This window comes from Motacilla alba, chromosome 7 (genome assembly GCF_015832195.1).
Source record: "Motacilla alba alba isolate MOTALB_02 chromosome 7, Motacilla_alba_V1.0_pri, whole genome shotgun sequence".
Taxonomy (NCBI): Eukaryota; Metazoa; Chordata; class Aves; order Passeriformes; family Motacillidae; genus Motacilla; species Motacilla alba.
The window spans coordinates 17,689,205-17,709,222 of NC_052022.1; the positions used below are offsets into that span (position 1 = coordinate 17,689,205).

Below are 20,018 nucleotides of genomic sequence, written 5' to 3' on the forward strand. Positions count from 1 at the left end.
AACCACATTTTAACCAGCTTCTAATATCAACACATTATTCCCATGAATGATTCCTAGTAAACTGTTTATTACAACTGTAAGGTTTGGGAGGGTTTGCTGCTCGCAGATGCAGGTTATAGGGTTGCCTTTTTTCTCCCACCCCCCTCCTTTTTTTCCCCTCTGATTTATTGGATGGTGAGCAAACCCACTTAAACTATAGTTGTCCATATGAATCACTAATTTTCATGTTTCTAATTAAAATGTAAACAGTGTAATGAAGACATCAAGTTTTTAGGCAAATGTCTCTTCCAGTGCCACTTGGGGTATGGTAATTACTGAAGCAGATCTATGGATGCTCCTGAATCCTCTACAAGTCCAGATTAAAAGCATTACTGCTAAACCTTGCCTTTTACACCAGGGAATTGTGTTCTCTAACCTATTCCCAGTTTGCTTACAGATGCATATCTGTACAAGCCTTTATAACTAGTCATTAAATAAATAAATAAATAATAGAAATTTATCACATAAATGGAACAGTTTGTGGGAGAAAAACTGTGATTTCATTTAAAATAAAATTTGATTTCACTTCTCAGACAACACATAACTAGCATAGTAAAAACTGCGCTGAAAACTTATCATCTTAGCGCTTCCTTCAGAAACAGAAAAATAAATTAGGCATTACTAAAAGAATTTTTTAAAAAGCAAAATTATATTTCCAGCTTGTATTAAAATTCCTATTGTCCCAAAATGCTCGTTTCACAGTCAATTAATTTAAGAACACATTATTCAGGAAAACATTAATAAAAAAGAAATCTATTCACTGAGAAAAAATGTAAATGGCCACTGCAAATACAAAATGCTTGATGTGCAACTGAAAATCTTTTGTCATATTTATTCCAGCCTTTATGTCTATATCTGAAATTTGTCAGATTTTATCCTAAAGCAAATGACCTCTCCTACATTTACCGAAGGAATACAAGTCCTCTCCTGCTTACAATTGTTAATTGAGCCTGTCTGCTACAGCTTCTCTTTCCTTTCCAAATAAGCCAGGATACTTGTTTTACATATTTACTGCCAAGCACTTGAACAGTCCTCTATTTTATTATAATACTGGTTTTCCCCCTCACCCCCCACAGGTCCTCCTGTAAGATTTTTTTTTTTTAATGTACAGCAAATGGTTAAAGCTGCAATCCAATAAAGCATCTTAAATGCCTAGTACAAGAAGAGGTTTTTTCCCCCTCCCTTCATGGACTCAAGTCCATATTCTGAGTGGTATAGCCAATTTTCATATTATTTTTACATAAATGCTAGACAAGCATGTCTGCATTGCTAACCTGGATCATGAAGATGAGAGTGCACAGAATGTACGTGTGCATATGTGCACGTGCATAAACATTTTAGTGGGTGGTCCACCATTTCAGTTCTATTTTACTAGTAAAGTACTGTATGCAAATATGTGAATACTTCCCAGTAGAAAAAAAAATTATACAGGATTTCAGATTATATCAAATCAGAAAGCATCTTGTCTCTCAAATCATAAATGTGTTAGCAGAAAAAAAAACAAAACAATGCTCTATTTAGGCATTTCCTCTAAATGTATTTTCCAGCAAAACCAGATGTAATTAGAGAAACAGCATTTTAAAGGCTACTGCTTTATAACACAGTACTCTTGAAAATGATGGGGGGTTGCAAGTGAAAACACTACTCTTATTTAGCTCTGTGGTTTAAAAAAAAAAAAAAGGATTACCCCTATACATGCTAAACATTTTATCTTTTTTTTCCTCTTTATTATGGATTGAGACAATGGGGAAATTTATATCTTCACTACAGTTCCAAGGCCATACTAATCAGGTGTAATTTTTAATAAACACTGACTATTTGGTGCTCATTCAAGATATTTCATTAGGAGGTTATTCATTTAAAATAAATGTTTCAACCACATCAAGCTGTAACCTTTCTTGAAATGTAAATGAATGGTTTAAATGAGAAGATTAATAAAGAAGGGATGTTCCAATTCCAAGCATGGCATGCTATGTATTTTTAAATTTGTCTATGCCAGATGCTGTCAGTCAGAACAAAAAACTGTCCAAGCAGACAATCTGTGCGTCTGAATGTTGATCATGTTGGAAAGTAAAGGGGGAGGGGGGAGAGAGTGTGTCAAGGATTCATGGTCCTTCATCTTTGCAGTAGAGCAAACACGTCTCTCAGTATAACGACAGACAGCTGCTTCCACTTTCTAATGTGCCCTAACTTAGATCACTGAAAGAATTGTCAGCACTCAGAGAAACACACAAAGATAACACAGCCAGCTGCCATGAAGGGGGAAACAGCACAGCTCAGAAGAAATGGGATTTGTTCCATTTGCATGATGCTGGCTCCCTTGGGTCCCTTTCTTTCAAATCCAAAGCACAAAAGACAACACTTAACATATTTGCTTAAAGATGACAACCTCATGTTGATTTCATTTGGATGTAACAGTGTCAGGATTACAGATATAAGAATATATTATATTTGTAACGGAGACTGACAAATGTATCCATCAGTGAAACTGTCTGATTCATCTGCTTATACAGCCATTTTACCATCCCAAGGGTGCCATCTAAGTAGTAACTTTAGAAGACTGAAGGTCTAATTTTATTACACCACATTTCAACCTACTAAACAATATTATTTCTAAAATAGATCATTTTTATTGGAAGTCTCCCTGATGAAAAATCCAGTAGACACCAGAGAATTTATGAACTGTATGGGTCCTTTGAACTCAAAATACTGCCCATTTTAAGCAACTTTCTTTACACACAATCAAAACCTAAACTCAAGTAATTGAAATTGAATTAAAAACACAGATAATAATGGTGCTTATTTTAATATTACATCATAGTCTGAATTTATTTGAATGCCTGCTGATTGGCAGTCCATCACTTTTTAGAGTGCTTCTTGTTACAGTTCTGTATCTATAAAGTTTCTCCAATAGAAAACCTATGATTAATTATTTTTCTTCAATATACTTTGACCAAATATACAACCTAATTTTTGGTTGAGGTTTTCATTGGGCACTCCAAAAGTCACATGGAAATGACTGAAAGCCAAACAAATTCCTCATAGTATTGCGCTCAGCTGCAGAAACAGAAAACCAAACTAAAGGGTACAGATTTGCAAGATCGCCTGTCAGCACAGTTTTATGGACCAGCCTCTTTTTTAATCAGATGAAACAATTAGGCTGTGGTCAGACTCCCTCTAGTTTCAAATGCATTACACTGAACTGTCTGATGGCACAAGTATCCCCACACCATCCCAACACCACCAAATGACTCTGCATAATGCTCCCTATGTTAACTGCTTTGTCTAGAGGAACTCGAAACTGCTTGTTGCTGTCTGCTGCCACCAAGAACTGCACTGTAATTCACTAGATTGAAGTTGTTTTGTAAAATGGAGTTAACTGCTGTACGTGGAATTTCAGCACAGCAGATGGTTACCAATCATTATTTTCAATTTGTTTAGTTTCAAGCATTGGGCTGTTTGGGAGGAGCAGTAAGCAGGACAGGAATGGAGAGAGCAGTGAGGTTAGATGCACCGGTTCACAATGCAAGTCATGCTAGATGGCATAACATTAAAAGGAGGGGAAAAAAAGTCTCTGCTCAGAACTGCAATAAAGCTAAACAAAAAATTAAAATACTGGAATGGATAAAAACAGATTTTATATGCAATACTAGACAAAAAAATGAAGAACGCAACATTTGAAAAGGGGCCAATCTACCATTCTCTGTTCAAGAGTTACCTTACATTTTAAATATTGGAAATGGACTTGAAAGTTTCCAAAGGTAAATTGTCTCTATCCACAATTTGCCATCATTCAAATTGGAATCATGTTCTACTATAAGTTGTACAGTTGTTGAACTGGAAATGAAAAAGGAACCATTTATGGACAAGTGCACATGACCAGAAATTAAGCTGTAAATATCTGGGCTGGGCCATTATTGTAGTCAAGAAACATCTGGGGCTGAAGCTGAGGCTAGGCCCCACTCCTTTTGTGCTCATGTAATTGCTTGGATGATTTATAACTTCGTGTCTATTAAAAATGATTTAAAGACAGATTTGGACCCTGAATTTTAAAATCAAGGTGGCTTTGCTCATGCTTTCATTTGTTCAGGAGTGAAAAAAAAAATCCTTTGCTGTTCTTCTCCCCTGTCCTATGTTTAAGGGGTACAATGTTCCACCACAAGGACAAAATTCACATTTTTCTAAATTCAGACAAAAGACATGACACATACACTTCCAGTAACCAAAGTCAGTGACCTGTCATTTAGCTTACATTGGACTTATTTGGTGCTTTAATATTCCCCATGAAAATTGACTTTGAATTGTTTTCCCAATAAAACTTTTTTTTTGTTTTAAATCCTATAAACTGTATCAATACATTCACATCATATTCCTTTGTTCCTGCTATTTTGAACCATCCAAGACTCAGTTAGCTCTGCCTGCCACCACAATGCCACAGGTGATGTGGACAGAGCCTCTCCATCATGCATCCCATTGGTACCCAGGCACTGTGTCCCTTATGGGGACATTTGTGGCTCTAGGACTTGCTTGCTGCCCCCCCCCCCCCCACCCCCCACTCACTTCAATACAGCCTGATTTTGTGTTGGCTTTTAGAACAATCTGTAAAAGCTAAGGATTTGACAGGGTGGAAGAGAAAGGCTAAGGATATTTGGGTTTGGAGGACAAAAGTAAGGGATATACTTGGATGATACCAATCCTCTACTGGCAGTTATCAAAAAAAGAATGCTCCCTCTCAGACAGAACAGCAGGGCCAATGTCTGACTGTAAACAACAATGTCATCAAAAAAATTGGTTATTTAAAACTGAACAGATACCCTAACTATATTTCCATGACAGCGCAAGCTTATTGTAAGGGTACACCTAACCCTGCAGAGATCAGGCTTGTAAAGGAGTTGACCATGACTCCCTCCAAGTGCTACACTTCCTTTTTTCGTTGAGGTTTTAGTATGTTGGGCAGTCTTACTGCAGAGCTCCACCCCACAGCGTAGAATGAAGAACCAAGTTTGCAAATCTGGGTTTGTGCCAAGGCTGAAGTGACACACTAGCGACGGTCTGAGCCTCCTGGGAAAAAGTGGATTAGATGAATCACAAAACAATGTCACAGTTATTTCTCCACTAAGTCAACTGTCTGTTGGTCACAGGTGATGGAGACATAAAAGTTTGACATGGCACTTCCACAGATTGTGCTCTACCTTGGAAATTATTCCCCTGCATCTCCATAAATTATCATTATTCTCAGACTAACAAAAACTCTTTGACATTTTAAAGCAATGAAAAACTTCAGAAATGGGATTGCTTCCATGTGGCAAAATACTACCTAAATTTTCCAAACTGTTCACAGGATGTTGTCAAAATTCCCCAATAAAATCTGGTCTAGTACCACCCATAAAGCAGATTCTATACACTTCATAAACCAAATAACTTTTATTTTCATTATTTTTGAAGAAAAGCATAGGAAATGGGAACTGAGCATAGCAAGGTGACCTACAAAATAAACAAGTCCACAACCTTCCTCCATTTTTATGTTGCACAGAAACGTAGAAACCCAACAATGATGTAAAGCTTTATTGCTCATCATTAAATATGTAGCTAAAACAATGTATTTATGTAATTTCTCAAGGAGAAATTGCCCAGCTTATACCACTACACAGAAAAGTTGTCTATGTGGCTAATGACACTTTGCAACAAATTTTTCTTCAATATGCATTTCTCCCTAAACAGAAAGTCTTAGAACAAAACTAAACTACAGATTGGGGCATGTCTTTATTCCTGGTGTCAAATCCAGGAATACATGCTTTTTTTTTTTGTTCTTCATAAGGACATCTAAGGAAAATTCAAAGCAGGCCATCAGATTAATTTGAATTATTGAAAACCTGATTGCTAATAGTGATATACTAAAGTAAAGAATCACAGTGAACTGGAGAACAAGAATGACTTCACATAAGTATCAACATTAGTAACATTAATCTGTAGGAGAATAAAAGTTGTAATATGGCATCTCACAAAAGGGTTGAGCATTGAACCTATGTGACTGGAATACAATTAACTGGTTTTAATCTCACCTGGATTATTTATTATCCAGATTTTAGTAGATAAGGAATTCTAGTATCTAATTGTGGAAATCTCAAATGCTCTGTATTGGCTTCTGTAGTCTTTACTATACCAAAGAGCAGTGTATAGCTAAAGAAATGTTTGTACCAGGTGAAGAAATATCTGCAAGTCGGCAATATAATGGATTTGAGTCTACTTTAATAAATATCACCACCAGGGAAAAAAAAAAAAAAGCAAATACAGAAACATTTCCCAGATTAAAGAAGGAAAAAGAAAAGGAAAGAAAAGGAAATTACTTACTGTATCAAAACTCCAGGAAAATGAGGAATACAGAGATTTTTTTTTTAAAGTGCAACACAAGTGGAATTCTCTTTGTAGGTGCCAGCATTAAAACTTTGTGCAGATGATTGTGTGGGTGAGGGTCTGGCAGAGGAGATTACTGCTGTGCCCTCTAGAGGCTGGATGTCTAGCCAAGGAACTGTTCAGCAGCTACTAAAATACAGTGGAAGCCACCAGCACTAGATCTGCAAGTACAGCCTCTTGGTCTTACCCTGTCACTGTGAAACTCCTGTGTTTGAAATGTAGTAAACAGAAAAACAGTGAGCTTCTAAAACACAGAAAACTGCTATTCTGCATGGTTTTACTGACATCTCTACCATATTTTATGTGCTCTAATACACTGTAAGCATTAATACAGCAAACCAAACCTCTAAAGGATTTCTGTCAAGTATAAATACATGCATAAACACAAGATATAATTGAAAAAGTCTTTCCTTAACGAGCTCATGGGTGCTTTGGCACAGTGCATAAAATGTAGATTTAAAATTTTGAGATGATACAGCAATTCCCATAGTTAAATTTTAGAATCAACATTAGAAAATAAAGTCTATTCAACATCAATTCAGTAAGTTACTCTTGCTATAACATAAAGACACACCCCAGAAATAACAACAATTAATTTTTTTTATCACCAGACTACTCACAAAGCGTGAATATTTTTAAAGGCAAAAACATCTCAGGGTAAAACTAGGGTCAAATTTTGCATTGGCAGTAAGTAAAAAGCTCTAATATACCTAGTCAATCATACACTAGTTGAAACACAGTCCACAGAGCACTTAATAGCCCAGCCCAACAAACGTATCACCAAGTGGAATTTGGTGGACAAATGCAAATGGATATTTTTCCTTAAATCATTATTTTTTATCATTAAATACATATTTTTATCATTAAATACATATTCTTTTTTATTCTTATTATCTTACTGCTGACAGCAAGTCTTACTACAGCTAACTAGGAAACTTTCTTGCCTGAAATCCAGCATTGAACTACCCACACCATTTCAGAAACCATACACTAGTAAATTATTTTACAACATAACAGCAATCCCTTCTGAAAATAGTCATCCTATAAGAAACATGCATATGCAAGGTTTCACTTCTTTCAGTGCCTTCTTACCACATAATGAACATATTCATAACTATGCAGTCAGTTTTTTGTTTAAAAATTTAGAAAATATCCCAATTTGATACTGGGGATTTTTTCTGTTTAATATAGTAAAAAAGAAACACCAGAAGAAAAATATTTACTTTCTCCTCTAAAATCATAGTTAAATGATAAATTAATACCTTTTATGAAAACTTCATTACTGTAACTACACAATACCTATTTATACTTAATTTTCTTGTAGAAATTACATTATACAATGTGGCATGTAATCAGTTCTGACTGGGGGTAGTTGAGAACCAGTCGTTAACTACGACTAAAATGACCAGTTTTCCAGTGCAGTTGTCTTCTAATTAAATTAAGTGTGAGGCACAGTCATTGAGATGTGCTATAATGAGTTGTTTGAAAGTTTTTTTCCCTTTTGCTTCCCCCCCCCCCCCCCCCCTTTGCTTATTAGAATACCTTACACCTTTCAAAACTAGAACAGCATAGTGGGGGGAAGAGAAAAAATGCTTTTGGCAAATGCCATGCCAAGACACGTATTACTCACCATCCTTCCACCCACAGTCAGGAACGCAGCTCATCTATTTCTTAGCTCCTTCCACTAACTCAAACACTCAGTATTACACCTCAATTGCTATTTCAAAAAGACAAGCCTCTTAATGACAAAGTAGGCTGCCATTTTATTAGCAGCAAAATAAATACAGCTGTAGTGCTCAACGCTGCATCAAGCTACAGTGATGCCTGTATTTACTCTCAGCTGCTAGGGATTACACCCAAAACCAGTTCTGTTCCAGAATAGCTTCAGCTGAGCATACGAAAATGCCAGTGTACCGAAGAAATGAAATCCAGAGAGCCTGGCACCCCAGGAGCATGTTAAGTGGGCACAAGTTTCTCCTCACTTTATGGTTAGTATTTTCTATAAGATCTGACTTAGAGAAGAAATAACTTATTGTATCAGGGTGCTTATCTTTACAATAAACTACTACAGGTCACCTGGTAGAGGACACAATAGATATTAAAGTGATTATAGCCTTGCTCTTAGTCAGAAGATAGAATTACATGTGTGTTGGTAGCGATGCCAGTAAAATCATGCAGAATGGCAGTTTTCTGTGTTTTAGAAACTCACTATTTTTCTGTTTACTACATTTCAAATACAAAAGAGTTTCACAGTGCCAGGGTAAGACCAAGAGGCTGGGAACGAAGAGGGGGGGTGCTGGGGGATGTGGGTAGGCAGAGAGAAGAGGGCATAGAATGGCTTTGAAAAGCCAGGAAGGAGAGATTCTATTTCTCTGCATTGGGTTTGTATCAGCCAGGCTTAAATAATGGTATTGCAAATTAAGGCCCAGGGGAATTTGGAGCATACAAGTAAGCTTTTGTTCTCCAAACCCCAAAAGGTATGTGGGAGATTTGGGGGTTTGTTTCCATTTAAATGGCATATGTATTTCTAAACAATAAGTTAAACTTTTTTGCTCTTTTTATTGTACAGCCTTGCTGATTCAGTACCTGTTAGGAAAGATAGTATTCCCAACCAATGCAGCAACAACTCTTTCAAGTAACAATTATCTGATACTGTACTTATCACTTTCATTTGTTTGCGTTCAGAACTTCGGAAAAAGGAAGAAAGCAACAAATCTAATGTAATAAACCTCACAGGGAGTGGGGGAGGAGGATGGGAGGTGGGGGAAGCAACAGATCGAAAGAAGAGTGTGGGTAAAAGTCATTTGAAGGGATGCAAGCTTTCTAGTGTAAACACAGAAGCTAATTAGTATGTTGTGATTTTAAAACATATTCTGTTATCAGAAAGCAAAATAGAAATTCGTGCTAAAAAAAAGAAAAAAAAACCCTTCTGAAGTCTTTAAAGCAGGTGGACAAAAACATAGGCACACACAGTCAATACACCCCCACTGCCCCCACCCCACACACATGTACAGATACCAAACTGGGTTAGTTTTCTGTAAATAGGCTTAGCTCCTGTAAATATATCTCAGGATTTTAGGTGTACTTTTTCATACTGTAAGGTTTCTATACAAAACCAGTTTAATCTAAGTGCCTCTGATTATTATTAGAAACTCATTATTAGAGGACATCTATCTTTACAGTAACTATGCACCATTAAGGAGCACAATGCCCATAATTGTTTAAAAAAGCCATGAGGGGGAGGGGAAAGGGAGAAGGATCAGGAGGAGGGAGAAGATAACTAAGGAAGATTTTGCAATTAGAACAGCATCATCTATTCTGCATTTTGTTCCTTGGAACATCTACACAGTAAGAAACAGTATAAAGTTTCCTCTTAGCAAAATCACAAATTAATCCTTCCTTATACCTTTATTAATGCATATATTTTTGTCCTGATGAATTTAACATGTGTTTTTACAACCACCAAGAAAAATGAAAAGCTCTGTTTCTTCTATCATACAGCATTAATATCTCAAGAGGGAGACTGGAACATTTAAGAAGTACAAATAAAGCAAATGCCTACCATTTTCTGGGGAAATTCCTTATAACACCTAGCTTCTGAAATTTGTTGCACACCTGCATATCCAAAGTCAATAGAAATTGCAGGGACTCAGTGCTTCTGATAACCAAGCACTCAAAAATGGAAAGTTGAATTACACTTTCTGAGATGCAATACGGTTTGTGATGTTATCTCAGCCACTCAGACCCTTCAAGCTCAAACTGCAGCTGTTGTAATGCTCTGAAACAGAGAGGAACAGTCACTTTAGCCAAAAAGGACTTGCCTGTCATGAATGAAAGTAGTGAATTCTACAATTTCTAAGCAGATGACATCCTGGGGAAGTGGGGGTGGGGTGGTGTTTGCTAATTACTCAATAACAAAACATTTTTCCTTAATTAACGCTGAAAATTATTACTCCAAATAAATACTAGTGTCAATTTGTAATAAATAAATACTAGTTGTCAATTATGTACCATATGGATAACACACTATAACTGAATTATAACTGAATATTTCTTACTAGTGAGAACTTTTAAAATGTCACGCATTAAGGCACTGTTTATTCACAGTCTCTATAAGCACACAATGAGATATATTTTACCTACAGCTCATAGTGAGATATATTTTACCTATATCTAACTTTAAAAAACAAAGGCTTCTTATAGTTATTGAACCATGTGTTTCAACAAATATGTTCTCTGCATGTTAAGGTGTGCCTTTGATATGACTGCCACACTGACAAATGCTAGGGGCTGAATAATGACAAGCGCCTCATACTCCTCATTAGGTTTGGTTTACTGGCATTAATCTGAATAACATTGCTTGATGGGATGACCATGGTTACCTATCACAGTTCATGTTACCACTAAAGTTTTTTAAACTGAAAGTGGAAAAATAAATCAGTGCTGTAGTATAAAGAATGCCTACATAGGACATGAGTATGAAATACAATGAATGAAAGTCAAAGAACAAAATGAAAATCAATGATTAAGAAAGGTTAATTGCAGCATGAATAGTTTCCAAAATATACTTATTACTGCTTTTATTGAAGGCAAAGAGCAAGAAATAAAAAATTATCAGAAATTCTATGAACACATGAAAAATTATTATCTCTAAAATTAAATATCTGCTTATTTATTGTATGCTCAATACAGTACTACTATAGTTATGAAGTTAATATAAAGCCTTATGATATAAAGACCTAACATCAGTAAACACAAAACCACTTAATTTTGTAAATCAAGTGTTCATTTAGTTGAAGAGCTAATAAATTTATAGTCTTCTTTCATATTAAAAATAACAGAATGTTTATGGTTTAAATTTGATGATGTTTAAACCAAACAGTTCTCTGACTGAATGGAGATAAAGCCACCTGTGATAATTTGTGAACTGGTTAAGTCTATATTTTTATAAAAAACAACACAGACTATTTTAATTTCTCTACTTTAATAATGCAGATGACCTATCTATTAAGCTTAAAGATCTTCAGCAAACTCAATATGTATATTAAATAAAACAATTTCATAGAATGCAAAAAGAATTAATAAAAACATTGTCCAAACTGACTTTTCATATGGCCACATTGCACTGTTATTTTAGAGCCGCAAGGGGAAACAGAATTGTATCCACATACTAAGAGTATATTTCTACAATACTGTATCTAGTCATGTGGTCCACAAATGCCAACAACAAGGGACTGAAAATAGGATCAATTCTTTTCTTTCTCAGAAACAATCTTGTAAGCATCTGAGTTCCCAAAGACATAAAAGAATAGTTACTTTTCTGAGATCTTTTGATATTGCTCTTCATGGTGGAGCTATCCACAAGTGATGGGAAAGATCTCTTTTGAAAGTAAATGGTGCTCCTTCAAATGTGTTCAGAAACATCTTTGCTGTTCCTTTCTCTGTTTCTCAAGTTTAACTTGAAAAGGATGCTTGATTTTTTAAAATTTGGTTTAGGTATCACAATGGGATACCTAATATCAGTCAGTGCTTGCAAACCTTATTCTTCCAGCATAGAATCTAGCTGTTTCTTTCTCTGTGTCAACACAGGAGGCAGAAGTAATCAGATAGATCTAAAGAACACAGAGGATGTTAACCTGCACTTTCTCAGAATCTGTGATGAGTAGGTTCATACTTTCAACATGACCACACTGAGCCATAAGGCTCCTTTCACCTAAAAGCACAGCTATCACAGCAGTTTGTACAGTAGGGCTATCAGTTCATAATATTTTAGATGTCAATATCGATGTTATTGTTATGGATTAATAATTTCTGCATATCATTTTATCATTCTCATCCACCCTCTGCTGTCGTTCAGCAATATAAAGTAATTTTTGGCTCTTCCCCTCACCATGTCTCCAGCAGACAAGCGCACAAAATCAGCTGTACTGTCTAGGAATATCTTTGCAACATTACAGTTTTAAGTTTTATTACAAAATAATTCAAACTCACTGTATAAATGCTTTTTAATTAATGACTTGCTTGTATGCTAGAATGGAGGAGACAAAAAGGAAAAAACATCTCAGATGAAAATAGAGATGTTATTCCTAACATATTAAAAAGCAAACAGCTGTTATTCTAAATCAGGCAAAAAAAACCCCAAAACATCTTAAATGAAAACATGAAGGTACACTCCTGCCACAAACCTCTGTGACCCACCAGGTTCAGTCCTTTCTCCCATCTCCTCTCAATATTCATTTACAAATTCCCTTTAGATTAGTAGGAGTTACGCAAACATGCCTTCATGTGTCCCTCAAGCATTTTATCACACTGAAGAAGAGAAACAAAAAGTTCAATTGTGACCTGTATCAGAAAATCATTCATTCAGATCCTGCTTAATTAGATGTGAGACCGCTATCTTAGTTCATGAAGTTTGACCACAGTATGCTCTTATTGCTAAAGTACTAATGCAAATAAGACACATATTACTCAAAAAAAATTATCATCACCAATCTATAACCAGCATGACACATGCATACATTCTAATATATCACACAAAATAAATTGTGGCATACATCTTCATACATTGAGCAACTCATCTACAGAAGGTGAACCACATGCTTTAGCAAAGAGTACAGAACAGATTAAAAGTAGAATACAGAAGGGTTAAAAATGGACAACTGAAAGTCCGTGTAATATGTGATTTCAAGGAATCTGGAACAAAAACACACATCACCAAAATTTTTATTCACATCAAAATAATCTCAGCATTTTGTCCACATACCTTTCAGGGTATTTGAAATTTAACTAACAATATGCTAGCAGTAGCTACACTATAAAAGAACTGAGAAAAGAGTTTCTCAGTTACAGTTAAATAATGACTGGTAATTGCTATTTCAGTATTTCATGGCATATCAGACTATACACTTAATAGCCTATTATAGAAAAAAAATTAAAAATTAGCCAGTGGCATGACAGTCATTTGTAGCTGCATTATTTTTAATTACAGCCAAGATACGTGAAACTTTTTCCCCCTCTGCAGAAAAATGGTTTAAAGAACAAAGTTTTAGTCCATTATTCAAATAATGTATGGCTTTCTTTCTATTGTACAAATACAATAGCTTTTGTAGTAGGGAGTGTTGCTTATATGATTAAAGAGATAGTTGAGTGTTATGATATGTTTGACAGGTACCGTTCCAAGCACTATCGGAACAGACACACAATACTGTTATTAACATTCTATGTGTGCCGATACCTCATAGCAACAGAGCTTGGCAAAACGAAAGCAGAGACTCCACACTTTCATCACTGCAGACATCTCTGTATGCCCTTAATCAATGGTGCTTTCTGCAGATTACACTTTTTTGTATTCATCCCATTCTCAAACTGACCTGTCAAAGCCCGATCTCTCCCCCCGTTTCTCAAGATTTTGGTAACCAAGACTGACCAGCTATTTTTCTTTCCATTTTCACTCACTTGTCACACAGTGGGGCCAACCCCAACAGGTATTTAGAAGCAACAGTAGTGAAGCCCACTTGTACTTAGTAGATTGCTGCAAATATAAATTACCTTCCAAGAAACATTATACATATATATATATATATATATATATATATATATATATATATGCATTCTCTTTAACATGCCAATCGAGGGGATGGCAGGTACAATTATTAAAAGTATGAAACACTTAGGTTTCCTTTGACCTCCATTACACCTCCAGTGTAGGATTCCCTGCTCCTTGAAGGGCAAGACTGTATTTGTTGAACCTACAGTAACATCTGGCAAGTGGTTGTCTCTGTTTTTCTCTATTAGCTACCATCCTTTAAAGGAATACAGTTTCATTAAAGGAGATCTATTTGTTGTTTTGATTGAGAGATTTATTTTTTTTTCTTTTTCCTTTTCTTCTGTTTATTTAAGAAAAAATAAAAATTGAACGATCTTAAGGAATTTTCTTTATACTCACATTTCTCACACACTCTATAAAAATATCATTGACATAGGGTGAAAAGGTCGCATACCTCACCGAAATGGAGCCAAGCACTCCCGTAAGGTTCTTCACCTGGAAAATATTCCTGTAACTAATTCTATGTATTGGATTTTTTAATTATTATTTTAGTAACAACAACAACAAAAAAAAAACTCTGGGCCTTTTCCCAGCTGAGAGTTCCCTGAAGTCATCTTTCCCATAAGGAAGATAAGTTTTCACTTAGAGGATAGCATCTCTAGCAGCAAGATTTTAATACTCTGCAACAATATCAGGGATACGCAATCCTGAATTTACGGCTCTTCAAATTGCTTTTATAGCTATACTATTCATTTCGGATCAGATTCTTATCTAAAATTCCATACATCCATAATATCTAATTTAAAACAGCTTCCAATGAGTCAAAGAACAGTACTGGGGAAAAAAAAACAAAAACAAAACAACAAAACAAGCCACCACAACCAAAACAAACAAACAAAAAAGTCACCATTGCCCAGATTCTGGGAAACTGTAAATTATTTTATCCTTTTAAAGCTAAATATTTTTTACACCAGTTAAGGATTGGGCCCAATAGGCACAATTCCACTCAAACTTCCTTTTTTTCACCTCCATAGTAATGCTTCTCATCTGCTCTGTTAGTAACACATGAGAATTTCGAATTAGCTTATTCCAAATTATTTTCACAGTGATTTTTATGTCTTATCAATAACCGAGAAGGAAAAAACCTGCTGATTTATCAATTAATCAAGCTTTATGGACATACAATATTCCTCAATACTTTAGAAATGTCTGCAGAACAATTTCCTCCAATCATAAGATCAATGAATCAATGTAAAACCCCAGTAATTAAATTTATCAACTCGTTATCAATACATCCAGCACTTTATGAAAGTATTGTGTGAAGTTTTTTCTGTTAACGGATATATTGATTGAGGGCAAAGAGCCAAATATTTCTATTATTAGATCTGGGGATGCAAGATCAAAACTCAGTCTGTCATAAACAACACACAAATGTTTCATACAGACAGATCTCATGCTGATTTTGTACCATTAAACCCACTCCTAACAAGCAGATAAGCCTATTAATTGATGATTAGGACTACAGAAAGATCAGTCATTATATTAAATGCTTCTTGTATGCATTCATTGAATAAACTTATTGACAGGAAGCATACAGAACAATTCTCCTCTAGGAATTGTATTTTAAAAAGAAACTGAGCATCTAAACAACAGCAGATTCCAAACCTTGCTCACACAGCATAAAATAGCCTTATTAAATTTTGAAACTAAAGCTTTGTATTTTGAAAGAGATTCTCTCTCCATTGTATATAGCAGTTATTAATAGAGAGGTGAAAAATAAAGCCCGAAGATGACACATCTAATAAGAGCCATAATAGAAACAAAACCAATAAAACAAAAACCCATCCAAGTATTTTGCAGATCAATTTTTAAAGGGTTAGTATACAAACTATTCTGGAATATACTTTTAGTTGCTATCCCTTACTACATACACAAAAGCAGGTAGGGCACAAAAGTTCATCAAGTTCCATTTTTCAATTATAAGAAATAAAAGTAATAGGGCTTTTTATATCAAGAAAATAAACCACAAAAAATGTTTGGCTATGCTTAACTATAAAAAGCTTAAAGAACAGCTAATGACATAAGACTAGTCATTTTTTCCCATGAACTGTATGATGAAAATATCAATAACAATACAATCTTAATATTTCTAAAATGCTGCTACAATAAGCAAACATTCCTGTGCTTTCACAATGTTGCAATAAATAAAAACAATTCAAGCTAATAGTGAAGGTATCTTAATATGATGGGAGGAAATAACAACAAAACCCCCAAACCCACCAGATTCATGTAGGAGTCACATCCTGTTACAAACATCAAACAACAATGAGCCTTTATTACCATGCTATGATTCCTTCATTTCAAACATGATTAATTAGCAACTATAACACTCACCAAAACTCCCACCACGCTGCTGTTTGCTGCCTATTTTCAAATAGGTCTATATCAAGTATTCATAAGGAGTGTTAGTCTCATTTACGACACTGAAGAAAAGAAGTCAAAGCATCCTGTTTTAAGGAAGATTTCACTGATACCCTAGCCAATAAAATAAAAAGCACAGAAAAGAAAACAGAAACCCAACAACCAAACACCAAACCCTTGTTTCTTCAAAGGGATTCCTGAATAATCCAAACACAAACTTGATACAAAATTAAAAACTTTTCAGGGAAGTTGCTAAACAATTTAGGTGGTTAAAAGTAGAGAAAGATAAAACATCAGTTTTAGACATTGTTTTGGTCTTTTTCTTTTTACTTGAAATCTCAGCTTTACATTCCATTTGAAATACATTGCTCCTGTTGAGAATGAAAGCATGGTTCATGCTAAAAATGGATAGAAAAAGAGAATCAGAAGGGGAAGAGACACTTAGCAGTACTCTTAAAACATGTTTTAAGTTATGCTAACAGATACCTTCAAATGTACCTTACTTGCTATAAACATTACTTTGGCAGTAAAAGAAACTTTGCTTCACAGGGATGAGAGGTGGAAACTGAGATTACAAATAGAAGAAGAAGAAACAAGACTGAGAGGAGAGGAAAAAAAAATGTCTTCTCAATCAGAACTCTATAAATACCATCAGAAAGACAACAAAAAAAGGTTCCATTTGGAAGCAACAGATGTATTCCTAAGCAAAAAAATATTCCCGAAATAATGCAGAGAGTCATACAGACAGGATCTTTAGAAGCCTGAAAAGAAATTGCCTGTGTGGCAAAGCTAAAGTTTCCATGTGAAAATGAAAACAAGATAGAAGATCCGATACCTCCTTAGTTTACCAGCTCTTATATCAGAGATACTTGATGATTTTGTCACGCCCAGAGCAGAGCAATTTTTAAGTGCAAATCAGTCCTACTCTCTCTAGCTTTCTCAATTTTATTAATTTGGCATCAAAAACATCAAAGCAGCTTCCACTTCGGACCAAACTTTTAGAGGATCAATGTGACAAGTCACTGCTTGATAGATGTTTCTCTTGATAAACGACTTGTTCAAAAGAGACATTGTAGCTTTCATTTCCTGACCACAACACACTTTTAATTTGCAACAGCAGAGCTGCTCGAGTGTGACTAGTTCCCACTTCCCAGTCTTTCAGGACTGTGGCACTATCAGGCCACATGCACGGGCAAAACAAAAACTCAGAAAGAGATGAATTTGCAGAAAGAATTTTAGCAAAACTTTTCCTCAAACAGAAACCTGATTATATTTGATTTCTCCTAACAGTGGGCTCTTAAACACCCCCTCTCAATCACCCTCAATCCTTAACGTTTTAAGGGAAGTGAGGAAAGAGAGAAGTCATATTGAAAATATATACTTAAGCATCATAGAATATATATAGCTGCCTAATAGTATCATGTTTATTGTACATACATATATTACTGCTACTATAATTATTATTATTATCTGGGAATTGCATTTAACAGTCCAAACCGTCCACACCATCCAATTTCAGCTCTCAGCATACTGTCCGATTCCCGATTTAAAATTTATAAATGTAATATCCTCCTCATCACAAGCAGCAGTCCAATCTGCTCTGAATATATATTACAGCTTTAACATCACAGAGGGAAATCTCCCATCTGGCAATCACATTTGCTCCAACAGCTCTAGGAAAAAAAAAAAAAAAAAAAAAAATGTTCCGCTCTCGCTTGCTTGCTCTTCTCCTTAAAACATTTCTCAGAGCAAATTATGTGCATCTAAAATAAACAGTTGCCTTATTGATCGTTCCAAAGTCAACAAGTTCTAAATGCAAAATGCAATCAGATCATTTCCATCACATATCACCTGGGATATGTTTAGCAATACAGTCACCTACAACACCAAAATAGGAGTGTACATTGTGCAACTGTCTCTCAATTTCTTTCTTGCATTCAGATATGTTATTACGAGAGATCATCAGCCACACACGGCAGACCTCCCCCTTATCCCAAACACACACACGCACTCACACACATGCACACTCTCTCTCCTAGGGTCTCTCTCCATCCTTATTCGTTACTATCACGCACAATTAAAAGTGAACATACCCCCTTTTTGGTTGCACAAAACAGACTAATAGTCACTTTTGTTGTTACTTCCTTAGCCTTAACTACATACCTAGAGGTGCATCTACTGCACCACAAGGAGCTCTACTGAAATTCCCCATGCTCCATTTTATCTGACTTTTTTGGAGGAAGGGGCAGCGTGGGGGTCTGGAGAGTGACCATTAAAATAAAGCCAATTTCAGCACCTGATTATTTCATTCTGTTAAGCATTGAGAGCAGAGCAGTGTGAACCAGACACTTGTAAACTGAGCATAAAATACTTCTTATTAAATTGTATTAAGCATTCGGCCATAGTAATTTTGTTTGTTTACATGCAAAACATTCCCTCACCCCACATCAGTTAGAATCTCTAGCAGCTGATTACACTGAAAGTAAGAGAGGGAAAAACAGCTGGAGTTTAAATAACCCCTAAAAAAAATACTAGTTTGCAAAAGGAAAAGATGCATTTTAGGCATGTATGTACGAGCACATAGATTTGTAGGTGTATATATTCATTGCTACACGTTTTTGCCCTCTCCACTCGCCGAGTTTTACTAATTTACATACCATTGGAGTTCAGTGGCGTGTATAGTGCACTGCTGGTAACATGCAACTTCAGGTTTTACAACTGAGATCAATACAATGGACAAAACTAATGCCATAATCGAAGCAGAAATGATAAACAAATGATAGCAAGAGAAAAAAAATGCTTATATATACACAAGAAAATATACTATTAAACATCAGGTATTTATTACAAAATATTTGCATGCAGAGTCCTCGGTGCGTTATCATGCTATTTAAATTTGTCTTTGCTATTTAGATGCAAAGGAAGTAGATCCCAAAACGGACATACCATAAACACTGGTGCTACTGATCATTTCTTGCTGGCAGCACAAAAAGCTGAATTGGATTTTTCACAAGCAGGAATTCCAAAGGTTGCTTTTCATTAAAGCCACTTTTCCTCTCAGCTATCAAATGTCACTGCCTTGAAACGTGGGCCCTTTCGTCAGGTATTCATTTAACCTACATGCATATAATTAAGTGGGAAAGCAACATCAACAAAAAGGGGATCTCAGATCACAAGAGAAGAAAGAAAGGGGGGAAAAAAAGCACATGACCAGGAATGCAAGTCCATGTCAATTTCACTCACTCCCATTGAAACTAACAAGAGCTCCAGGGAGGATAGTAATAGGATCAGTGGATTGTATATACCATTAAATTATACATCTTTCTCTCCCTCCTGAGCCAACAATACGCCCACCACGCTGTACCCCCTCCAAGATGATGTGCTTACATTTTACTGCAACAGCTCCTCTGACATATTCGTGCTCCCCCCCCCCCCCCCCCCCGCCAAGACACAGCAATTTAAACCTAACTTTTGTTCTGCGAGATTCTTATTTGCACTTATTTGGTCAGAAGTTAGTTGCCTCAACGTCCAGACCCGCGTTACCTGCAGTTTATTATTTTCAAAGCAACTTAAAAATAAATCCAATTAAGAGGAGGAG

General features: G+C 35.6%; 1 protein-coding gene across 6 annotated transcripts in view; it reads right to left on the reverse strand.

Annotated features, from left to right (window-relative positions):
* The window catches only part of FIGN (fidgetin, microtubule severing factor), a 104,324-nt gene that overhangs the window by 82,674 nt on the left and 1,632 nt on the right, over positions 1 to 20,018 (reverse strand). For 2 of the 6 annotated variants that reach the window (XM_038142299.1, XM_038142300.1), the window contains exon 2: positions 19,367 to 19,536. The exons of 3 other annotated variants lie outside the window; for them this stretch is intronic. In XM_038142299.1, coding sequence (XP_037998227.1) covers positions 19,367 to 19,391 — 25 coding nt within the window. In that variant the 5' untranslated portion in view covers positions 19,392 to 19,536. Of the gene's footprint in view, positions 1 to 10,015; positions 11,027 to 19,366; positions 19,537 to 20,018 lie in introns of those variants that run through there. One more of the 6 variants, XM_038142305.1, reaches the window with a different exon arrangement.